Here is a 22824-nt window from a genome sequence, read left to right on the forward strand (position 1 = left end):
AATTGAACCCTTCCCTTCTACATAGCCCTCTACTTTTCTACTATCCATGTGCCTCTCTTAAACATTCCCGACATACATGCCTCTACCAGCACCCCTGGCATGGTGTTCCATGAACTCACCATTATATACTGTATGTAAAAAACCTGCCTCTGACTTTGCCCCATAGTAATACACACAGAATGCTGGAGGAACTCAGCCGGTCAGGCAGTATTTCTAGAAATGAATAAAGAGCCCATGTTTCAGGCTGAGACCCTTTGTCAGGACCTGAAGAAGGGTCTCAGTCCAAAACATCCACACTGCATTCCTCTCCATAGATGCTGCCTGACTTGCTGAGTTCCTCCAGCATTTTGTGTGTGGTACTCTGGATTTATAACATTTGTAGAATCTCTTATGTTTCAGATATTATCCTTATGCTTTCCTCCAATCAACTTAAAATTTTACCACCCTCGGGCATTTTTACATTGTACCAGCCTATTCCTGCAATGACACTGCACATGAAGGGTTAAGAAAGCAAGCACAGGCCGTGTGCTTGAGGCATAATATTCAAGCTGCAAGTAAACTGACTGCTTGGAGGAAAGGTGGGGCTGTAACACAATGGATCCACCCTGCAGCAACTAAACTAACTTCTCCTCGCAAAGAGATTGGCCCCTTGGCTGCCCTGTGAGTCTGTGGAAGTGTGTTGTGTTGGTGACTGAGTTGGTAACTTGAATACTGCGCTTCTGGAGAGAGCCAATTGTGAAAAGTAATTGTATGTCTCTGTTGGTTGCTACCAACAAACCTCTCAGCTTCACCTCGCAACCCTTTGTCACTTCACTTCTATAAATCCAGGGGAGGAGACAGCCTTCAGTCAGCTGAAGAACTTCTTGGTCGATTCCTGAAGGTCGGACTGTTGAAGATCGATAACCATGGTGAGTGTATGGGCTTTAGACATAAGTACCACCCAACAGTTTGCATTTAAATAGAGCCTTCAATGTAAAAGAAGCTTCTTACACAAGTGTAATCAAGTAAAAATTTTACACATAGCTACAGAAGATAAGTGATCAAGAACTTGACTGGAGATTTAATCAGTCTGTTACAAAGAGGGTGGGAAAACAGCGTAGTAGTTAGTGTAACACTTTACAGTGCCAGTGACTGGGGTTCAATTCCTGTAATTGTCTGCAAGGAGTTTGTACGTTCTTCCCATGACCATGTGGGTTTCCTCCCATATTCCAGAGACATATGAATTAATAACTCGTGGGCATGCTATGCTGGTGCCGGAAATGTGGTGGAACTTACGGACTTTCCCCAGCACAATCCTCAGACTGTGTTGGCTGTTGATGCAAATGATGCATTTCACTATGTTTCAATGTGCATATGACAAATAATGCTAATCTTTAAAAACGAGAAGGGGAGAGGTGGGTGATGGAATTCCTAAGATTGGAGCCCAGGTGATGGGGGGGGCAGAGTTGGTAAGGTCATAATTAGGAGGAATGATGAGATCAAGGATTTAAGAGGGTTTTAAATGGGGTAGGAAATATAAAAATCAGAATATATCATCAAGGATCAACTTTATTCGCCATATATATTGATATGTATTAGGAGTTTACTGTGGGGTATTTGTCAGGGCTCTACACACAAAAATATCAACATTAAACAATTATAAAGAATACATTATAAAAATAACATTAGCACAGATATGGAATAAAATGTACACAAATACGTAAATACCAGCATATATTGATAATGTAAACATCATTATATAAAAAGTGGTTTAAAGTTGGAGCAGAGGCCAACTGAAATCAGATTAGCTGCCTGGGGAAAGGCATTTTTAAGATGGCATGAAGTTTTTGTTTTACTAGACCTTTAACGTTTTCCACAAGGGAGTTTTTGGAAAAGGCAGTTTGCTGGGTGGGTAGTGTCCGCAATTATGTTTCCTGCCTGTTTCTTTGTGCTGGACATATACAAGTCCTGCAGTGATGGTAGACTGCAGCCAGTGACCTTTTCTGCTGACATGACAGCTTGAGAAACACACACAAAATGTTAGAGGAACTCAGTAGGCCAGGCAGCATCTAGGAAAAGAGTACAGCCAACATTTTGGGCTGAAACGTCGACTGTACGTTTTTTCACAGATGCTGCCTGGCCTGCTGAATTCCTCCAGCACTTTGTACGTGTCGCTCAGATTTCCAGCATCTGCAGATTTTCTCTTGTTTGTCACTTCAAAGTCCAATGTGTTGTGCATTGAGAGATGCTCTTCTGCACACCACTGTTGTAACATGTGGTTACCTTAGTTACTGTCGCCTTCCTGTTGACTTGAACCTGTCTGGCCATTCTCCTCTGACCTCTCTCACTAACAAGGCGTTTTCACTCACTGAACTGCTGCTCACTGGTATGTTTTTTTTAAAGTTTTTTGCACCATTCTCTGTAAATTCTTGAGACCGTTGTGCTTGAAAATTTCAGGAGATCAGCTGTTTCTGAGATACTCAAACCACTCCATCTGGCACCACCATAGTCAAAATCACTTAGATCACATTTCTTTCCCATTCTGATGTTTGGTCTAAACAACCATTGAATCTATTGACTATATCTACATGCCTTTGTGCATTGAGTTGCTACCATTTGATTGGCTGATTAGATATTTGCATTAATGTGCAGGCAAATGGGTATACCTAATAAAGTGGCCACAGAGTGTAGGAGAGGTAGGTAAAATGAAAATTAGAATGTTTAATTCAAGTAGTAGAAAATAAAATATTCACATCTAGGCAGTGTGCTCAAATGTCACATGCATAATTGAAGATATCAGGCTAGCCTGACAAGTCCTGCACCCCAGCATAGCTCAATATGTTGTGTGATGAAAGATCAGTAGGTGTGGGGTAGAGGACTGCTGGAGGTGGGATTTTTCAGCAGGAGAGTGCAATTTTTACCACTGGCACTCTTTAGGCATTGGAAACCATGCCCTAAGATAAACTGTTCATTTACATATGTCTGGGTTTGAATGTCACCGCCTAGGCAGTCTCAATGCTATGGTCCCTTCCTAATGTAGTCTAGGAGTTCCTCTGTCTATAGTTGTTCGTTGCCTGGGAGACTTGTTGCCAGGGGAGTTTTTTTGGCACCAGGTTGCTCATTGCCTGGAGATTCTGTTGACCAGCGTTTTTCTTGCCTGGGCAGTTTCATTACCTGTAATTTCTTATTGTTCTTCTTGGCTGGGGACTGCTAGTGTGTCTTAGAGAATCTATGACCTGCTAAACCTGAGAGGTCTGAGTCTTTGCACCTGGGGTATTTGTGCCTGATGGTTCTCTACCCAGTTATTTCTTGATTTCTCTGGTAAGTTCTTCCTGCTCCCCCTTCTCTCTTTTTCCATTTTTCATTCCGATTCCTCTCTCTCCCTTCTCTACCCTCAGCTGCTCATCATCTCCCTCTGGTTCCTATCCTTCTTCCTTTCCTTTATCACCTCCCATCTTCTCACTTCATCCCCATTCCCCCCCCCCCACACACAACTCCCCCTTCACCTGGTCTATGACCAGCTCCTCCCCTCACTTTCTTATTTTGGCTTCTGCCCCCTTCCTTTCCAGTCCTGATGAAGGGCCTCAGCCCGAAACTCCTCCATTAAAGCTGCCTGACTCGCTGAGTTCCTCCAGCACTCTGTGTGCGTTGCTCAGGATTTCCAGCATCTGCAGAATCTCTTGCATTTTTCTTTGCTGTGTCTAGTTTAACATATAGATGGAATATGTATTCATATTTGAGATTCTTTGCAGATTAAGTGCATAGATCACGCTGCAGACTCTGGTACTGGAACAATAGATCAGCAGTGGGTTTCAAGGGACCAGATAGACAGCTTGACAGTATGCAGAATCAAGGGTTCTTGGACATGCACCAAGAGAATGTTGGGATAGATGCCAACGTTGTCTGCCTGGGACTGTTGCTATGTTACAATTAAGTCAGCCATGGCATGGTTGAATACTTTGCTTGAAAGGGGGCAGAGAGTCTGAGGGAAAAACAAGAGTTAAACTTTAGCGAGCTGCTGTTTACTTGATCTATCTTCAATCCAAGTGGACGGTTTTCTGTATTCTGCAAAGGAGTTTGCTTCTGTTGTGGGCATAACAAATCCTCTGTGACAGCACATTTAAAATTATTGGTTTCTCCCAACATAGAACATAGAACTAAAAGAGTAGCATAGTATGGGCCCTTCAGCCTACAATGTTGTGCTGACTATTTAACTTACTCCAAGATCAATCTAACCCTTCCTTCCCACATAATCTTCCAATTTCCTACTATCCATGTGCCTACCTAAGAGGCTCTAAATCTTCGTAATGTACTTGCCTCAACCACCAATCCCAACAGCACATTTCACAAACTCACCACTCTGTTAAAAAAAATATTTCTGATATCACCACTATATTTTCCTCCAATCACCTTAAATTTATGTCCCCCTCCTTTTATCCATTTCCGCCCTAGGAAAAAGTCTCTGGTTGTCCACTCGATCTATGCCTCTATCATCTTGTACACCCTGATAAACAAAGGAATGAAAATTTACCAGGATAGACAGGAATGGGAAGTTGAGGTTGCAGTCTCAAGACATGTAATAGTGGAGCAGACTTAAAGCGTTGAGTAGCCCACACAATCAGCCAAATCATGATAGATAGAGCACTACAGCACAGAAACAGACCTTTGGCCCATCTATTCCATGCTGAGCTATTATTCTTCGTAGTTCCATCAACCTCCACCTGGACTATTCCACTCCCACCCACATACCTATCTAAATTTTCCTTAAATGTTACAATCAAACCTGAATCCTCCACTTCCACTGGGAGCTCGTTCCACACTCGCACCACCTTCAGAGTGAAGAAGATCCCCCTCATGTTTCCCTTAAACATTTCACATTTCACCTTTAACCCATGACTGAAAACTCTGACAAACTTCTATAGATGCACAGTGGAGAGTATCCTGACTGGTTATTCATGGTGTCTATGGAAACACCAGTGTCCAAGAAAAGCCTACAAAAGTGGTGGATACAGTACAGTTAATCACGGGGAAAGCCTTCCCCGCCATTGAGCACAGCTACAAAGAATGCTGCTACAAGAAAGCAGCATCCATCATCAGGGACCCACAATCCAGGATATGCTCTCTTCTCTCTGCTACCATCTGGAAGGAGGTATAGGAGCCTTAGGTCCCACACCACCAGGTTCAGCAACAGCTATTACCTTACAACCATCAGGCTCCTGAAACAGCATGGGCATTTTCACGTACCAAAACACTGAAGTGATCATTGAACACAACCTATGGACTCACTTTCACAACTCATTTTCTTGGTGTTTTATTATTATTATTATTATTTATTTGTTTGTTTGTATTATAACTTGTTTCTTTTTGTATCTGCACAATTTGGCAGACTCTGTGTAGATTTTCATTGACTCTTTTGTACTTCTTAATTCTATTGTGAATGACTGCAAGAAAATGAATCTCAGGGTAATAAATGGTGACATATACGTACTTTGATAATGAAATTTACTTTGAACTTTGATTACCTCTCGTTCTTGTCTCACCAGACCTCAGTGGAAAAAGCATGTTTGCATTCTCCTTGTCTATACCACTTACATTTTCATATACCTCTCTCAAATCTCCATCAATTGAATAAAAGATGTTTTGACACGTGTTAAAACTGAGAGCTTGTAAAGTGCAGTCTGCACAGGGAATGCAATTTTATTTGAAAGGAGAAGGTTAAAAAGAGCATTGAAATGGAGGTAAGGGAACTTGAACAGCAACCTTAAAACTTTCGGATCTTGAGAATCATTAAAATTTACGTGGTAGAGAATAACTTCGCTCATTTAGATATCTTGGAATTTTCAGGATTTCCTTTCTATCAAATCTTTTTATTGTTATATTATACAGAAAAAATAACATGACTACATTGAAGCAACAACACTTACAATGTCTCAAAGACATTATCTTAAAGATTGAAAAAAATTTTGTGATTACAAAAAAAACCTACTAAGCAGAAAAGTGAGAAAAAAAAACCCATTAGATGTACAACCCCAGAGTCATGCGTCATACAAAAAGCTTCTAAAAATAAACATCAAACCGCCAGCAAGAAAAGAAAATGTACTAAAAAAATTACAATTAGATTGTGGAAAAATTATATCAATTAGCTCAAATGATAATAACTAGCAAATGAGCCCCATCTTTTCTCAAAATCAAATAAAGGTTCAAAGGTTCGACTTCTAATTTTCTCCAAACTAAGACATAGCATCACTTGAGAGAACCATTGTGACAAAGTGGGAGCTGATGTATCCTTCCACTTCAACAAAATGGCCCTCCTAGCTATCAATGTAACAAATGCAATAACATGTTGGTCAGACACAGAAATACCATGAATATTTTGAGGAATTATTCCAAAAAGCACAGTTAATTTATTAGGTTGTAGATTAATTTTAAGTGCTTTAGAAATTGTTGAAAAAACCGACTTCCAGAACTGTTCCAATATAGAACAAGACCAAAACATATGTGTCAGTGTAGCTATCTCAGTTTTACATCTAGCACAATGACTATCAACATTAGAAAAGATTTTGGAAAGTCTCTCCTTCGTCAAATGATAACGATGTACAATTTTAAATTGAATCAATAAATGGCTAGCACAAATTGAAGAAGAGTTAACCAACTTCAAAATCCACATCCAATCCTCCATCATAAAAGTCAAATTAAGTTCCTTTTCCCAATCCTGTTTAATCTCAGATAAAGGACGCTTATCCCATTGTAATAATAAATTATAAATTTTTCCAATAGAACCCTTTATCAAAGGATTCATACTCATAATAGTATCTAACAGGTCAGCCTCCAATATGTAAGGAAGATTACTTAAATATTTTTGTAAAAAATGTCTAACTTGAAGGTATTGCACAAAGTGTGAGTATGAAAGAGAATATTTATCAATTCATTGTTCAAAAGACATCAATCTATCTTCTTTAAATAAATCCAAAAAAGAATTAATACTTTTATTTTTCCAAAGTAAAAAAATTGGATCACACAAAAAAGGCTTAAAAAAGTAATTTCGATAAATTAAACTGCAAAGTTTAAATTTTTTAAGATTAAAAAAATTGTGGAACTGGAGCCAAATTTGTAAAGATTTCCTTTGGCAGGAGAAATTCAAGTTGTGCAGTCATACAAAAAAGTTCAAGATTGTTTAATGTCATTTCCAGTACACAAGTGTAAAGGAGAATGAAATAATTGTCACTCCAGATCTGATGTAGCACGGAAAAACCCAATAAGATAAAGAACACAATAATACAAAATACAATAAGTATAAATACGAAGATAGAATATATACATAAACTGATTTTATGTCCATAAAGTATTGCTAGGCACAGGAGTGTCTGTTCATGAGATGACTGACAGGAAATGATAAAGTGGTGGTGATTGGGGGTGTGGAGGGGTGGGTTAGTGGGTGGTGGTGTTGATCAGCTCTACTGCTTGGGGAAAGAAACTGTTTCTGACTCTGGCGGTCCTGATGTGGATGCTACGTAGCCTCCTCACTGATGGGCATGGGACAAACAGTCCATGAGTAGGGCTGGTGAAATCCTTCATGATGTTACTGGCCCTTTCTCGGCATCTTTTTGTTTATACGTCCTTGATGGTGGGTAGGCTGGTGCTGGTGATGTGTAGGGCTGTTCTGACTACCTGTTATAGTATAGAGTCTTTCCATCTGCCACGGTGTAGCAAAAAAAAAGTTTACTTGATATTACTGACAGGAATCTGAGTTCAAATCGATTCCAGATGCTAGGATCAGTCTCTCTTTTCCCTTTCCATTCTCACAGAGGCATTAGAACACTTTGCCACCTCTTAGTATCCAGTTAGTCCCAGGTACCCTCTCTATCTCTGTGGCCCTGCGTTTACTTCCTTCAACATGAGAGTTAGTAATTGATTTATTATTGTCATGTGTACTGAGGTACAGTGTATGCATAAGAATGCATGAGAAATAGGGAAAGGAGCAGACATCTGGTACTTTGAATCTTTAGTCATTCATCAAGGTAACAGCTCGTTTTCCACCTCTGCTCCTATTTTCTGCACAATCTCATATCCTTAGATTTTCTTAATTTCTGGAAATCTATCTATCGCCGTTCTCAACTGGGACTCAACAGCTAATTCCAAAGATCTGCCATTCATCATATAAAGAAGTTTCTACATATCTCACATCTAGATGCCCCAACTTTATTCCGAGACAGTAACCCCCTGGTTCAGCCAGGGGAAACATTCTCCCTTCACCTAACCTGTTCAGACCTGTAAGAATTTCCTACTCAGGTCAGTTTCAGATTCATTTATTTATCACGTGTACACAGGGAAATGCATAATTTGCATTAAAACCAGCACAACATAAGGATGTGCTGAGCACAGTCCACCATGTTTAGAGGACAACAGAAGCAACAACAACAACAACCGAACAACAACAGCAAAACAAGCCCTGTTCCTCCCTCCCAACTACCAAACCACCCACGCACACACACAGGGTCCTCCAACCCAGACCTCCAGGACTCAGACATTGGATATTCAACTTCGACATTTTTTTGCCCTGTAGTGAACCTTCACTGCCTTTTCTCCATGACAAATATACAGTTGAAGTCAGAAATTTACATACACCTTAGCCAAATACATTTAAACTCAGTTTTTCACAATTCCTGACATTTAATCCTAGAAAACATTCCCTGCCTTAGGTCAGTTAGAGTCACTACTTTATTTTAAGAATGTGAAATGTCAGAATAATAGTAGAGAGAATGATTTATTTCAGCTTTTATTTCTTTCATCACTTTCCCAGTGGGTCAGAAGATTACATACACTTTGTTAGTATTTGGTAGCATTGTCTTTAAATTGTTTAACTTGGGTCAAATGTTTTGGGTAGCCTTCCACAACCTTCTCACAGTAAGTTGCTGGAATTTTGTTCCATTCCTCCAGACAGAACTGGTGTAACTGTGTCAGGTTTGTAGGCCTCCTTGCTCACACACGCTTTTTCAGTTCTGCCCACAAATCTTCTATCGGATTGACGTCAGAAAATGATGTTAAGTCTGGTTCATCCTTGGGAGCAATTTCCAAATGCCTGAAAGTACCACGTTCATCTGTACAAACAATAGTACGCAAGTATAAACACCATTGGACCACGCAGTTTCCTGCTCAGGAAGGAGACACATTCTGTCTCCTACAGATGAACGTACCTTGGCGCGAAAAGTGCAAAGCAATCCCAGAACAGCAGCAAAGGACTTTGTGAAGATGCTGGAGGAAACAGGTAGACAAGTATCTATATCCACAGTAAAATGAGTCCTATATCGACATAACCTGAAAGGCTGCTCAGCAAGGAAGAAGCCACTGCTCCAAAACTGCCATAAAAAAGCCAGACTACAGTTCAGTTTGCAAGTGCACATGGGGACAAAGATCTTACTTTTCGGAGGAATGTCCTCTGGTTTGATGAAACAAAAACTGAACTGTTTGGCCATAATGACCATCGTTATTTTTGGAGGAAAAAGGGTGAGGCTTGCAAGCTGAAGAACACCATCCCAAACGTGAAGCATGGGGGTGGCAGCATCATGTTGTGGGGGTGCTTTGCTGCAGGAGGGACTGGTGCACTTCACAAAATAAGTGGCATCATGAGGAAGGAAAATTATGTGGATATATTGAAGCAACATCTCAAGACATCAGCCAGGAAGGTAAAGCTCGTTCGCAAATGGGTCTTCCAAATGGACAATGACCCCAAGCATACCTCCAAAGTTGTGGCAAAATTGCTTAAGGACAACAAAGTCAAGGTATTGGAGTGGCCATCACAAAGCCCTGACCTCAATCCGATAGAAAATTTGTAGGCAGAACTGAAAAAGCGTGTGCGAGCAAAGAGGCCTACAAACCTGACTCAGTTACACCAGTTCTGTCTGGAGGAATGGAACAAAATTCCAGCAACTTACTGTGAGAAGGTTGTGGAAGGCTACCCAAAACGTTTGACCCAAGTTAAACAATTTAAAGGCAATGCTACCAAATACTAACAAAGTGTATGTAAACTTCTGACCCACTGGGAAAGTGATGAAAGAGATAAAAACTGAAATAAATCATTCTCTCTACTAGGAAGTAGAAGCAGTGGCTTCTTCCTTGCTGAGCAGCCTTTCAGGTTATGTCGATATAGGACTCGTTTTACTGTGGATGTAGATACTTGTCTACCTGTTTCCTCCAGCATCTTCACAAGGTCCTTTGCTGCTGTTCTGGGATTGATTTGCACTTTTCGCGCCAAGGTACGTTCATCTGTAGGAGACAGAATGTGTCTCCTTCCTGAGCAGGAAGCTGCGTGGTCCAATGGTGTTTATACTTGCGTACTATTGTTTGTACAGATGAACGTGGTACTTTCAGGCATTTGGAAATTGCTCCCAAAGATGAACCAGACTTAACATCATTTTCTGACCTCAATCCGATTGAAGATTTGTGGGCAGAACTGAAAATGCATGTGTGAGTAAGGAGGCCTACAAACCTGACACAGTTACACCAGTTCTGTCTGGAGGAATGGAACAAAATTCAAGCAACTTATTGTGAGAAGGTTGTGGAAGGCTACCCAAAACATTTGACCCAAGTTAAACAATTTAAAGGCAATGCTACCAAATACTAACAAAGTGTATGTAATCTTCTGACCCACTGGGAAAGTGATGAAAGAAATAAAAACTGAAATAAATCATTCTCTCTACTATTATTCTGACATTCCACATTCTTAAAATAAAGTAGTGATCCTAACTGACCTAAGACAGGGAATTTTTTTCTAGGAATAAATATCAGGAATTGTGAAAAACTGAGTTTAAATGTATTTGGCTAAGGTGTATGTAAACTTCTGAATTCAACTGTATCTTCCTTTTTTCCAGCAAGGAGACCAAACTGTAGCCAATACTCCAGGTAACAATTTCACCAAGAAATCTTTCCTCCTGGAATCACATCCCCTTGTTTAAAAATTTCCGTCCAATTCCATTCTGAAATCTTTCTCTCTGCTTTCAGTGGCCTCATTTGTAGTGAGTTCCAGATGTACTAAAATATACTTTTAGATTTAGATTGACAGATACAGCATGGTAACAGGCCCTTCCCGCTCTAGTTCAATGTTCAAAGTAAATTTATTATTGAAGTACATATATGTCACCATATTACAACCCTGAGATTCATGTTAGAATCAATGAAGGATGGCACCCAACGAGATGGACAAACAATGTGCAAAAGACAAGAGACTGTGCAAAGATAAAGAAAATAACAATAATAATAAATAATAAGCAATAAATATTGATAACATGAGATGAAGGGTCCTTGAAAGTGAGTCCATAGGTTGTGAGAACAGTTCAGTAATGAGGCGAGTGAAGTTGAGTGAAGCTATCCCCACTGGTTCAAGAGCACTATGGTTGAGGGGTAATAATATATGTTAGAATGCTTTTTAACGACTACAGCTCGGCATTCAACACTATCATCCCCTTAAAACTAATCAATAAACTTCAAGACCCTGGCCTCAATACCTCCTTGTGCAATTGGATCCTTGATTTCCTCACTTGCAGACTCCAGTCAGTTTGGATTGGCAACAACATCTCCTCCACAATCTCCATTAGCACAGGTGCACCACAAGGTTAACCCCCTGCTCTGCTCACTTTATTCTTATTATTGTGTGGCTAAGCACAGCTCCAATGCCGTATTTAAGTTTGCTGATAACACCACTGTTGCTGGCCCATTCAGAAGTGGTGATGAATCAGCATATAGGAGGGAGATTGAAAATCTGGCTGAGTGGTGCCCTAACAACAACTTCTCACTCAATGTCAGCAAGACCAAGGAACTGATTATTGACTTGAGGAGGAGGAAACTGCAGGTTCATGAGCCAGTCCTCAGAGGAGGAGGAGGTGGTCTTCAGTGTTATCATTTCAGAGGATCTGTCCTGGGCACAGGGCCATTAGGAAGAAAGCATGGCAGCACCTCTACTTTTTTTTTTAGAAGTTTGAAAAGATTCAGCATGACATCTAAAACCTTGACAAACTTCTATAGATCTGTGGTGGAGAGTATATTGACTGCATCAAGTTGTAGTATGGAAACACCACACCTCAATGAGTCCCTGCTGCCCATTTTCAGCCATGTGACCAATTAACCTACTAACCCATATGTTTTTGAACCTGAAGAAAACCAACACAGTCAAAGGGAGTACGCAGAAACTCCCTTTTCACATTTCATTTGTACCTCTTGTTCAAAAACCTGTGTCCCCTAGTCCTTGCACCATCTGCCAATGGAGATAGATGCTACCCCCTTCCTTTCCAGTCCCCATGAAGGCTCTCAGCCCAAAACATTGACTGCTTATTCCACTCTGTGTTGCTCTGGATTTCTAGCATCTAAAAAAATCTCAAGTTACAGATTTTCTTTGTTTACCTTGGGTAAACCTTGTCATAATCACGTACCGCTTATCAAATTCTCACACAATCTGCCCATGACCACAAGAAATTTCAGAGCTGAGAACACAGCCCAGTCATCACACCAAACCTGGCTTCATGGACTCTACCTCAACTTCCTACTGCCTTGGGAAATCAGCCAGCATAACCAAGGCCCTCTCCTAAAACAGTCATTTTATTTTCTTCCCTCACCTGTTGAACTGAACAGAGAATCAGAGCATGAACCACCAGACTCAAGGATAGCTTCTGTCCCACTGTTCTCAGACTTTTGAACAGACCTCTCATATGCTAACAGTAAATACCTGAACTCTTAGAACATAGAATATTGAAATTTACAGCACATTGTAGGCCCTTTAGCCCTCAATGTTGTGCCGACCATGTAATCTACTCCAGAGACTGCCTAGAATTTCCCTAGCACATAGCTCTCTATTTTTCTAGGCCCCATGTACCTGACTCTTGATCTCCCGAGCTACTGCACCTCATCATGTCTCCTGCATTTTATCTGTTAATTGCATTGCATTCTCTCTATCCCGTGACCACAAGAGACCATGCAGAGAGTCATAGACATAACTCACATCACAGAAGCCAGCTTACCCTCCGTGGTCTCTGTCTACACTTCTCACTGCCTCAGTAAAGCAGCCAACATAACCAAAAATCCCACCTACCCATGGACATTCTCTCTTCTCCCTTCCTTCATAGGGCAGAACATACAAAAGCCTGAAAGCAAGTACCACCAGGGTCAAGGCTATCTGCTACCACGCAATAGTTCCCTAGTATGAAAAGTGAGTCTTGATGTTACAATCTACCTCATTATGACCTTGCACCTTATTGTCTAACTGGACAGCACTTACTCTGTAATTGTAACACTATTCTGTTTACTGTTATTGTTTTACCTTGCTCTTCCTCAAAGTTCAAGTAAATTTATAACCAAATTACACATATGTCACCATATACTACTCTGAGATTCATTTTTTTATGGGTATTCACAATAAATACAAAGAAGTACAATAGAATCAATAAAAACTACACACAAAGATGGACAACCAACCAATGTGCAAAAGACAACAAATTGTGTAAATAGAAACAGAAAAACAAAATAATAGCAACAGATGAGTAATAAATAATTTTGAGAACAGGAGTTGCAGAGCCCTTAAAAGTGAATCCATAGATTGTGGAATCATTTGAGACCTTAGTGTTGAGGGGAGTGAAGTTGTATGTGCTTAATAAGGAACAAATAGTATGACATGCTGCTCTTGTAATGTCTAAAGTTATGGCTTTCCAAGTTGTGTTTTGTACTAATCATTTTCTTTTCCCTACAGCGTGAATGTATCTCCATCCATGTTGGCCAGGCTGGTGTCCAGATGGGCAATGCCTGCTGGGAGCTGTATTGCTTGGAGCACGGCATCCAGCCAGATGGACAGATGCCTAGTGACAAGACCATTGGAGGTGGAGATGACTCCTTCAACACCTTCTTCAGTGAGACTGGAGCAGGGAAGCATGTCCCAAGAGCTGTCTTTGTTGATCTAGAACCAACTGTGATTGGTAATGTCAATGAAAGAATGCACTGTGGAAGAGGTGTTGTGCAAAATAAAAGAGGGCATAATTCTCTTCTTGCAATACTGTAGATTTTCAGTTGTGTTGCTCTTTGACATACAGGAGGAAAAAGCCAAACATACAACTCTATAGCCTGCTAACTCTTAAAAACCGTAGCGTTTTTGTCCATCCACAAGCAGGATTTCCCATGCCCAACCATTTTAATTCTAATCCCCATTCCCTTTCCAACCTGTTGGTCCATGGCCTCCTCTATTGCCATTATGAGGCCACTCTCAGGTTAGAGGAGCAACACCTCATATTCCATCTGGGTAGCCTCCAACCTGATGGCATGAACATCGATTTCTCTCACTTATGTTAATTTTTCTCCCTCCCCATACCCTCTTCTTCCATTCCTCACTCTAGCTCCCCTACTACTTCTTCTCTTCACCTGCTTATTACCTCTTCCTGATGCCCCTTCTCTTTTCCCATCTCCCATAGTCCACTCTCCTCACCTATCAGATTCCTTCTTCCTCAGTCCTTTAGCTTTTCCACCTATTACCACCCAGCTTCTTACTTCATCCCCCTTCCCCTACCCACCTGTTTTCACCTATTACCTTCTAGCTTGTACTCCTTCCCCTTCCCCCACCTCCTTATTCTGGCTTCTTTCCCTGTCCTTTCCCGTCTTGATGAAGGGTGGCAGTCCGAAACATCAACTGTTTATCCCTCTCAGGCAGTATCTATTTTGTATCTGCTATATGTACTTTGAATAAATCAATAGTCATGTAATCCTTACCAATGAAACACTATACGTTTTAATGTTCACATTTTTAATAAACCTCTATTCTCCAAAGTTTCTTTTACCCTGGATGGGGTGTCAAAAGTAATGTTTGATGAGAGCTGATGAGCTCCAAATTTCCACTGCCTCTTGTGTGAAGAATTACGCCTTTTATCGGCGTAATCTTAAATAATTTCCTTCTGGTTGTAAACAACTCACCCTCCCCCTACCCCCGCCAACCTATCACCAGAAATTTTTTTTTCTCAATTTATTCCATTAAGCTCTTTAATTATCTTAAACACGTTAGTTAAGAAGGTGGTTCGATGAGTTCAAATACTACTTACTGCCAGAGACTTCAGGTGAAGTGGTAGCACGGTAGCTTAGCAGTTAGCACATCGCTTTACAGTGCCAGCAGTAGATCGGAGTTCGATTCCCCCCACTGTCTATAAGGAGTTTTACATTCTCCATGTGACCATGTGGGTTTCCTCTGGCTAATCTGGTTTCCTCACGCATTCCAAAACATACAGTTAGGGTTATGGTTAGTAAGTTATGTTATGTTGGAGCCGGCAGCATGGCGACACTTGTGGGCTGCCCAGTATATTTCCCACTGTTTTAACACAAATGATGCATTGCAATGTATATTTCGACGTACAGATGACAAATAAAGCTAATCTTAATTATTAATATGCCAAGCTAATAACATACATAATTTGAGACTTGTTACTAATTTGATTGTTCCCAAGCTTCAGATATAGTCAAAAACCACTTTATTAGGTACACCTGCACACCTACTTATTAATGCAAATATTCAATCAGTCAATCATGTGACAGCATAAAAGAATGCAGACATGGTCAAGAGGTTTAGTTGTTGTTCAAACCAAACGTCAGAATAAAGTGGCCACTCAGTGTAAATAGCTGTGTAAATTTACTTTCAAATGGAAATTTTCCCTAGTCCTCAGCATGTAAAACTAAAGAAACCACGTACAAGTACAAACCTATGATTTATTATTACAACCTTCCTTAAGTAAATAAACCTTGTATATATGAATTGCAGATGAAGTTCGTACTGGTACCTATCGTCAGTTGTTCCACCCTGAGCAACTCATCACGGGCAAGGAAGATGCTGCTAACAATTACGCCCGTGGGCACTACACCATTGGCAAGGAGCTGATCGATTTGGTTCTAGACAGACTTCGTAAACTGGTGAGAATGCACTCAGCATTTGAACTGCTAAAAAGAATCACATAAATGTAACACATCTCATAACTTTAGATTACCCAAGTGTGACACCTTATCTGAGAAAGGATGTGCTAGCTTTGGAGAGGGTGCAGAGGAGGCTCATGAGAATTATTCTAGGAGTGAAAGGGTTAATGTATGAGGAGCGTTTGATGGCTCTGGGCCTGTACTCACTGTAGTTTAAAAGAATGAGGCGGGAATCTCATTGAAACCTATCAGATATTGAAAGGCCGAGATAGAGTGGACGTGGGGAGAATGTTTCCTATAGTGGGAGAGTCTAGGACTAGAGGTCACTACCTCAGAGTACAAGGATGTCCCTTTAGAACAGAGAAGAGGAGGAATTTCTTTAACCAGAGGTTGGTGAATCTGTGAAATTCATTGCCGCAGACAGTAGCAAAGGCCAAGTCATTGGGTATATTTAAAGTGGAGGTTAATAGGTTCTTGATTAGTAAGGACACTAAAGGTTAAGCGGCGAAGGCAGGAGAATGGGGTTGAGAAGGATAATAAATCAGCAATAATGAAATGGCGGAGCAGACTCAACAGGCAAAATAGCCTAATTCTGCTCCTATGTTTCATGGTCTGATGAATAAAGTGACAACTGGCATCCTGTTCCACAAATCCACAATTCTCTGGGGGGCAGGGGGGGTCAAAATGCATTTCAATGCAAAGTAATCGAAGTGGTCATAACGTTCTAGAGCCAGAGTGCACTATAGCACAGAATAGGCCCTTCAGCCTATTTAGTTCATGCCAAACTATTATTCTGCCGAGTCCCGCCAACCTGCACCCGGACCATAGCCCTCCACATGCCTCGATCCATGTATTCATCCAAACTTCTCTTAAATGTTAAAAGAGAAGTTATACCCTAGTGTTTAGTGTTGTTCCGGTTGGTCCAAGAGCTGAATGGTCGAAGGGACAAAGTTTTATCGAAACTGATGGTGTGGGACTTTAGGATTCTGTACCTTCTGCCTGATGGTAGCTGTGGGATGGTGGGGATCTTTAATGGATGTTACTTTCTTCAGATCCCCCGTCTGATTAAACTTGGGGAGAGGGAGGCGCGGTAGCATAGTGGTTAGCATAACACTATTACATCATCAGCTGTAGATCAATTCCACTGCTGTCTGTAAGGAGTTTGTATGATCTCTCTGTGTCCACCAGCATTTTGTTCTGAGTGCTCTGGTTTCCTCCCATATTCCAAAGATGTATGGGTTAGTAGGTTAATTGGTCAGATGGGTGTAATTGGGCAGCACGGGCTCATTGAGCTGGAAGAGCCTATTACCATGCTGTATCTTTAAATGAAATATATATTAAAAATACATATAATGACCTTTCCCCTCTCAACTTAACCTAATGCCCTGTAGTTCTTGATTCCCTAATCTTGGAGAAAAGACTAACAGCATTCACTCTAGCTATGCTCCTAATGACATTTCCATCCTGTGAAATAGACTCTGAATATCTACTCTTTCTGTCCTCTAGAAAACTGTTGCCCCTCAAACTCCAGTGCCCCAGAGAAAACAATCAAAGTTTGTCATTATAGCTGGTACACTTCCAACCCAAGCATAGCCAGAGACATTGAGTACAGGAGCATGGCTATCTTGTTACAATGGAAGAGAGCCTTCATGAAGCCACATTGCTGTATTGTGTGCTCTTCTGGTCTCCAAACTTAAGAAAGGATGAACCAATGTCACGATCAAAGACTTTTAACTTGTAATCATAGCAACATACGCATACGAGCATATCATTAGAAAGGAAGTACATCCTATTAAAGTAATGCAGCAAAGGTTTACCACAGATCCCTGGGATGACTGGGCCATCATATGAACAGAGGTTAAATCAAATATAGTAGAACATAGAACAGTACAGGCCCTACAGCCCACAATGTTTTGCCAACCTTTTAACTGCTCTAAGATCAATCTAACTTTTCTCACCCACATAGCCCTCTGTTTTTTTTCTTTCATCTATGTGCCTATCTAAGAGTTTCTAAAATGTTCCTGATGTATCTGCCTCTACCACCACCCCCGGCAGCTTTCTTTGTGTAAAAATGTATCTCTAACATCTCCCATATAATTGCCACTATAAAATCATGCCCTCTCATATTAGACATTTCTGCCTTGGGAAAATAACTCTGGCTGTCCACCTAAATTATGCCTCTTATCTGGTACATCTCTATCAAGTCACCTCTCATACTCCTTTGCTCCAAAGAGAAAAGCCCTAGCTTGCTCAACCTATCCTCACAAGACATGCTCTCCGATCCAGGCAGCATCCTGGTAAATCTGCTCTGCACCCTCTCCAAAGCTTTCACATCCTTCCTATAATGAGGGACCAGAACTGAACACAATATTCCAAGTGTGATCTTACCAGGTTTTTATAGTGCAGCAATATTACCCCATGGCGCTTGAAATCAATCTCCTGAATAATGAAGGCCAACATCAATATGTCTTCCCAACCACCCTATTGGCTTGCACAGCAACTTTAATGCATCGATGGATGTAGGTTAAAAAGTCAGCACAATATCATGGGCCAAAGGACCTATCCTGTGCTCTAGGTTCTATTTTCATAATTATATTGAAAGCTGAAACAGGTTCAGCAGGCCAAGTGGCCAATCCTGCTCTTAATCTCTCTGTTTTTAAGTAACCTGGACCTGACCTTGGACAGCATAGAACTTTATACCTGATCTACCTTATCCAACATAATTATAACTTAGAATCATAAAAACATACACAGATGAGGACATTAATTGTTGCATTGATCCTCATCCTCCAGTATTTGCTTAGCACCTTAAAATTATTTATTTTATCAGTTTAACTGTGGGAGCATTTAGAAATTTGCCAAAGATTTTGAAATTTCTGACATGAATCCAATCTTGTTAATATTCTATAACCCTGATACATCAATGCTATTATATCTAGAAGTGTTAAATTCTAATTCATTTAGCCTTTCTTGCTAGGATGATGTGAATGAGTGTTATTGAAGAATCTTCTCTTATGTTATTTGGTTTCATTTCCTAGAACACTGAGTTAAGAATGAGGAAGGAGCTTTTGAAACCCACTGAATATTGAAAGGCTTATATATAGTGGACATGGAGAGGAGTTTCTGGGACCAGAGGGAACAGAATAGAGGGACATCCCTTTAGAACAGAGATAAGGAGAAATTTTGTTAGCCAGAAGATGGTGAATCTGTGGAATTCATTGCCACAGATGGTTGTAGAGGCTAATTCATTGGATATATTTAAAATGAAGATTGATAGGTTGTTGACTAGTGAGGGTGTCAAAGGTTATGGGGAGAAGGCAGGAGAATGAGGTTGAGAGGGATAATAAATCAGCCATGAAGGAATGGCGGAGTAGACTCAATGGGCCAAATAACCTGACTCTGCTCCATGTTTACATGGTTAAACCTATTAATTTCATTCACAGGCTGATCAGTGCACAGGACTCCAGGGTTTCCTCATCTTCCACAGCTTTGGCGGAGGCACTGGTTCTGGTTTCACTTCTCTGCTGATGGAACGTCTCTCAGTGGATTACGGCAAGAAGTCCAAATTGGAGTTCTCCATCTATCCAGCTCCACAGATCTCCACCGCCGTGGTTGAACCCTACAACTCCATCCTGACCACCCACACCACCCTAGAGCATTCAGACTGCGCCTTCATGGTAGATAATGAGGCCATCTATGACATCTGCCGGAGAAACCTGGACATAGAGCGCCCAACCTACACCAATCTGAATCGCCTTATTGGTCAGATTGTATCGTCTATCACAGCCTCTCTTCGCTTTGACGGTGCCCTGAATGTTGATCTGACAGAGTTCCAGACCAATTTAGTCCCGTACCCACGTATCCACTTCCCTCTGGCCACCTATGCCCCTGTGATCTCAGCTGAGAAGGCTTACCATGAACAACTGTCTGTGGCTGAGATTACCAATGCCTGTTTTGAGCCAGCGAACCAGATGGTGAAGTGTGATCCTCGCCATGGCAAGTACATGGCTTGTTGTCTGCTTTACCGGGGTGACGTGGTGCCAAAAGATGTCAATGCTGCCATCGCCACTATTAAGACCAAGCGCACCATCCAGTTTGTTGACTGGTGCCCCACTGGTTTCAAGGTTGGCATCAACTACCAGCCTCCCACTGTGGTGCCTGGCGGCGACCTGGCCAAGGTGCAGCGTGCAGTCTGTATGCTGAGCAACACCACCGCCATTGCCGAAGCCTGGGCTCGCCTTGACCACAAGTTTGACCTGATGTATGCCAAGCGCGCCTTTGTGCATTGGTATGTGGGGGAGGGGATGGAGGAGGGGGAGTTCTCTGAGGCCCGAGAAGACATGGCAGCCTTGGAGAAGGACTATGAAGAGGTTGGAACTGAGACTATGGAAGGGGAAGGAGAGGCAGAAGAAGGAGAGGAGTATTAGCTTAATGAATGTAATCCAAATGGTGTTAACATTTGTGATTAGTAATCTGATATGATTAAACTTGAGTTTCTAAAGAAAAGGCCTCTGGTCTCCAGCATTCCCAAGAAAAATGAAATGTGAAAAGGAAAAGAAAGTTGACTAAATCTATTCTTTCTCATTACTGCTTGAATTGTTTTAGTGCAAGCTTCATAAATCCCTATTTTTCTTTAACAACACCAATTTCTTCATGAAATTGATATTACCTGGTTTAATCAATAAAAAACAAATTGTAATTTTAATAATTGTCAATAAAATAATACTGCAAACTGTGTGGTTGATATGTGTGATTATACATATGGCAAATTAACTAAAGATAATCCCATTCTATTGTGCAACTTGTCTATTTGATTTTCTGTTGAGGCAGGTACAGAAAAATCACTGTTTACTCATCCAGACTGCAGCTCATTTGACCCTCAACTCCATTTATTTTGAATATTCCCTATACCCTTGTAGTCCCCCGCATCAAAAGCTTCAATTGCATGTTACTGTCCTTCATATAAAGAACCTTTCTCCAGTTTCCTCCCACATTCCAAAGATGTTTTTAATCCGAGGTTCTTCTGAAGTCAAGTATGAGGTACAAAAACTTTTGCTTACAATCACTTATTAAGCATTACAAGAACACAGTCCAACGACGTATCAGTTGGTTGGTTGTTATTGTAAATTGTCCCATAAGGAGGCAAGGGTTAAGTCGGGGGTTGCTGAGCAGTGTGGCTTGAAGGGCTGCAGAGGCCTATTCTGCGCTATATTGCAATAAAAAAAACAAGAAAAATGAAGACGAAGCATAACAGAGAGAGGGGGGGAAGGAGAGAGGGGGGGAGAGAGGGGAGGGGGAGAGAGAGGGGAGGGGGAGAGAGAGGGGAGGGGGAGAGAGAGGGGAGGGGGAGAGAGAGGGGAGGGGGAGAGAGAGGGGAGGGGGAGAGAGAGGGGAGGGGGAGAGAGAGGGGAGGGGGAGAGAGAGGGGGAGAGAGGGGGGAGAGAGAGGGGGAGGGGGAGAGAGAGGGGGAGGGGAGAGAGAGGGGAGGGGAGAGAGAGGGGGAGGGGAGAGAGAGAGGGGGAGGGGGGAGAGGAGGGAGGGGGTGAGGGAGAGAGGGGGAGGGGCAGGGAAAAGAACAAAGAGTAAAAAGCCCAAATTCAATGTGGTTTGGCCTTCCTATACCAATTTGTTAATTCCATTGAATTTCCATAGATAAGAGTGAACCAATCAGATAGCCCTACTCAATTAATGTGATAGCCAAAAAGCTTCCACAAAGATACAGAGGAACAGTAACTACTTGAAAATATACTGAACATACATAGGTAACTACATAAAAATACAAAACAAGCATAAGAAAATTAAACTACAAGGAGAATAACAATTATGCAATCTAATCAAAGATGCATAGGTTAGTAGGTTAATTGGTTGAAATAGTTCAATGTGGGCTAGTTGGACCAGAAGGCCCTGTTAACGTACTACATCTCTAAATAAAATTAGGCTTGCATGACCCAGTTCTAATTTTAAGTTTTTGCTTCTGTGCTGCAAACATCAGAGTGAATACTTTTCCTCTGTTTATCCTATAAAATCCTGCAGTTATCATCGTTATCTTTGACAAACTACTTATTCATTTGTTAGCAACATCCAGGTGTTACTGTTTACCTCTGAACTGGCTAATTGGCCAGGATGCTTCTGATCAGAATCAGAACCGTGTTTAAAATCACTATGTCGTAATATATGTTGTTCTGCAGCGGCAGTACATTATAATACATAATAAAACACTAAATACCAATACGACATTAAATTAGTAGTGCAAAAAAAGCAAAAAGAGAAAAAAAATCACGAGGTCGTGGTCCATTGTCCATTCAGAAACCTGGTGGCACTGGAGAAGAAGCTATCCCTAAAACATTGAGTGTGTGTCTTCAGGCTCCTGTACCTCTCCTTGATGGTAGCAATGAGTAGAGGGCATGTCCTGGGTGATGGTGGTCTTTAATGACTGATGCCGCATCTTTGAGGCTTTGCCTTTTTAAGATATCCATGACGCTGGGAGGCTGGTGTCCTCAGTGTAGCTGGCTGAGTCCACAACATTCTGCAGCTTTTATTCTGATCCTGTGCAGTGGACCCTCCATACCAGATGGATTCATCGGTCAGGATACTTCTGAGGGAGTTAAGGAATTACATTGTAAGGCTGGAGCCACATATGGGCCAGACTGAGCAAGTACAGTAGATTTCCTTCCCAGAAGGATATTTGTGTAACAAAAAGGTTCTTTTTTTCAGCTCAGTAGTTTCATGGACACCACTACAGCTGTTTCTTTTATTCCAGATTTAATCACTTGTATTTATTTTTCCCAACTGCCATAGAAGATTGAAACTTGATTGTCTAAATGCTAATCAATTATATAATAAACACAAGAGATTCTGCAGATGCTGGAAATTGGTGTCCCTATAGTGTAGCGGTTAATACGACGCTATTATGCCTTGGGC

The 22824-nt window shown here is 41.2% G+C and overlaps 1 protein-coding gene across 1 annotated transcript; it reads left to right on the forward strand.

Annotated features, from left to right (window-relative positions):
- Nucleotides 1–676: 676 nt before the first annotated feature.
- On the forward strand, nucleotides 677–21094 carry LOC134348263 (tubulin alpha-1D chain). Its single transcript, XM_063051375.1, has 4 exons — nucleotides 677–908; nucleotides 13712–13934; nucleotides 15755–15903; nucleotides 19347–21094. The coding sequence occupies exons 1-4, from the start codon at nucleotides 906–908 to the stop codon at nucleotides 20328–20330; spliced, it is 1359 nt and encodes a 452-aa protein (XP_062907445.1). The 5' UTR covers nucleotides 677–905; the 3' UTR covers nucleotides 20331–21094.
- The last annotated feature ends 1730 nt before the right edge of the window (nucleotides 21095–22824 follow it).

Source organism: Mobula hypostoma, chromosome 6 (genome assembly GCF_963921235.1).
Source record: "Mobula hypostoma chromosome 6, sMobHyp1.1, whole genome shotgun sequence".
NCBI lineage: Eukaryota > Metazoa > Chordata > Chondrichthyes > Myliobatiformes > Myliobatidae > Mobula > Mobula hypostoma.

Bases quoted from the DNA above. Each gene is read 5' to 3' on its own strand.
- LOC134348263 (XM_063051375.1), top strand. The intron at 13,935-15,754 runs GTAATGTCAATG...TATGAATTGCAG, and splicing joins TCTAGAACCAACTGTGATTG to ATGAAGTTCGTACTGGTACC. The intron at 15,904-19,346 runs GTGAGAATGCAC...TTTCATTCACAG, and splicing joins TAGACAGACTTCGTAAACTG to GCTGATCAGTGCACAGGACT.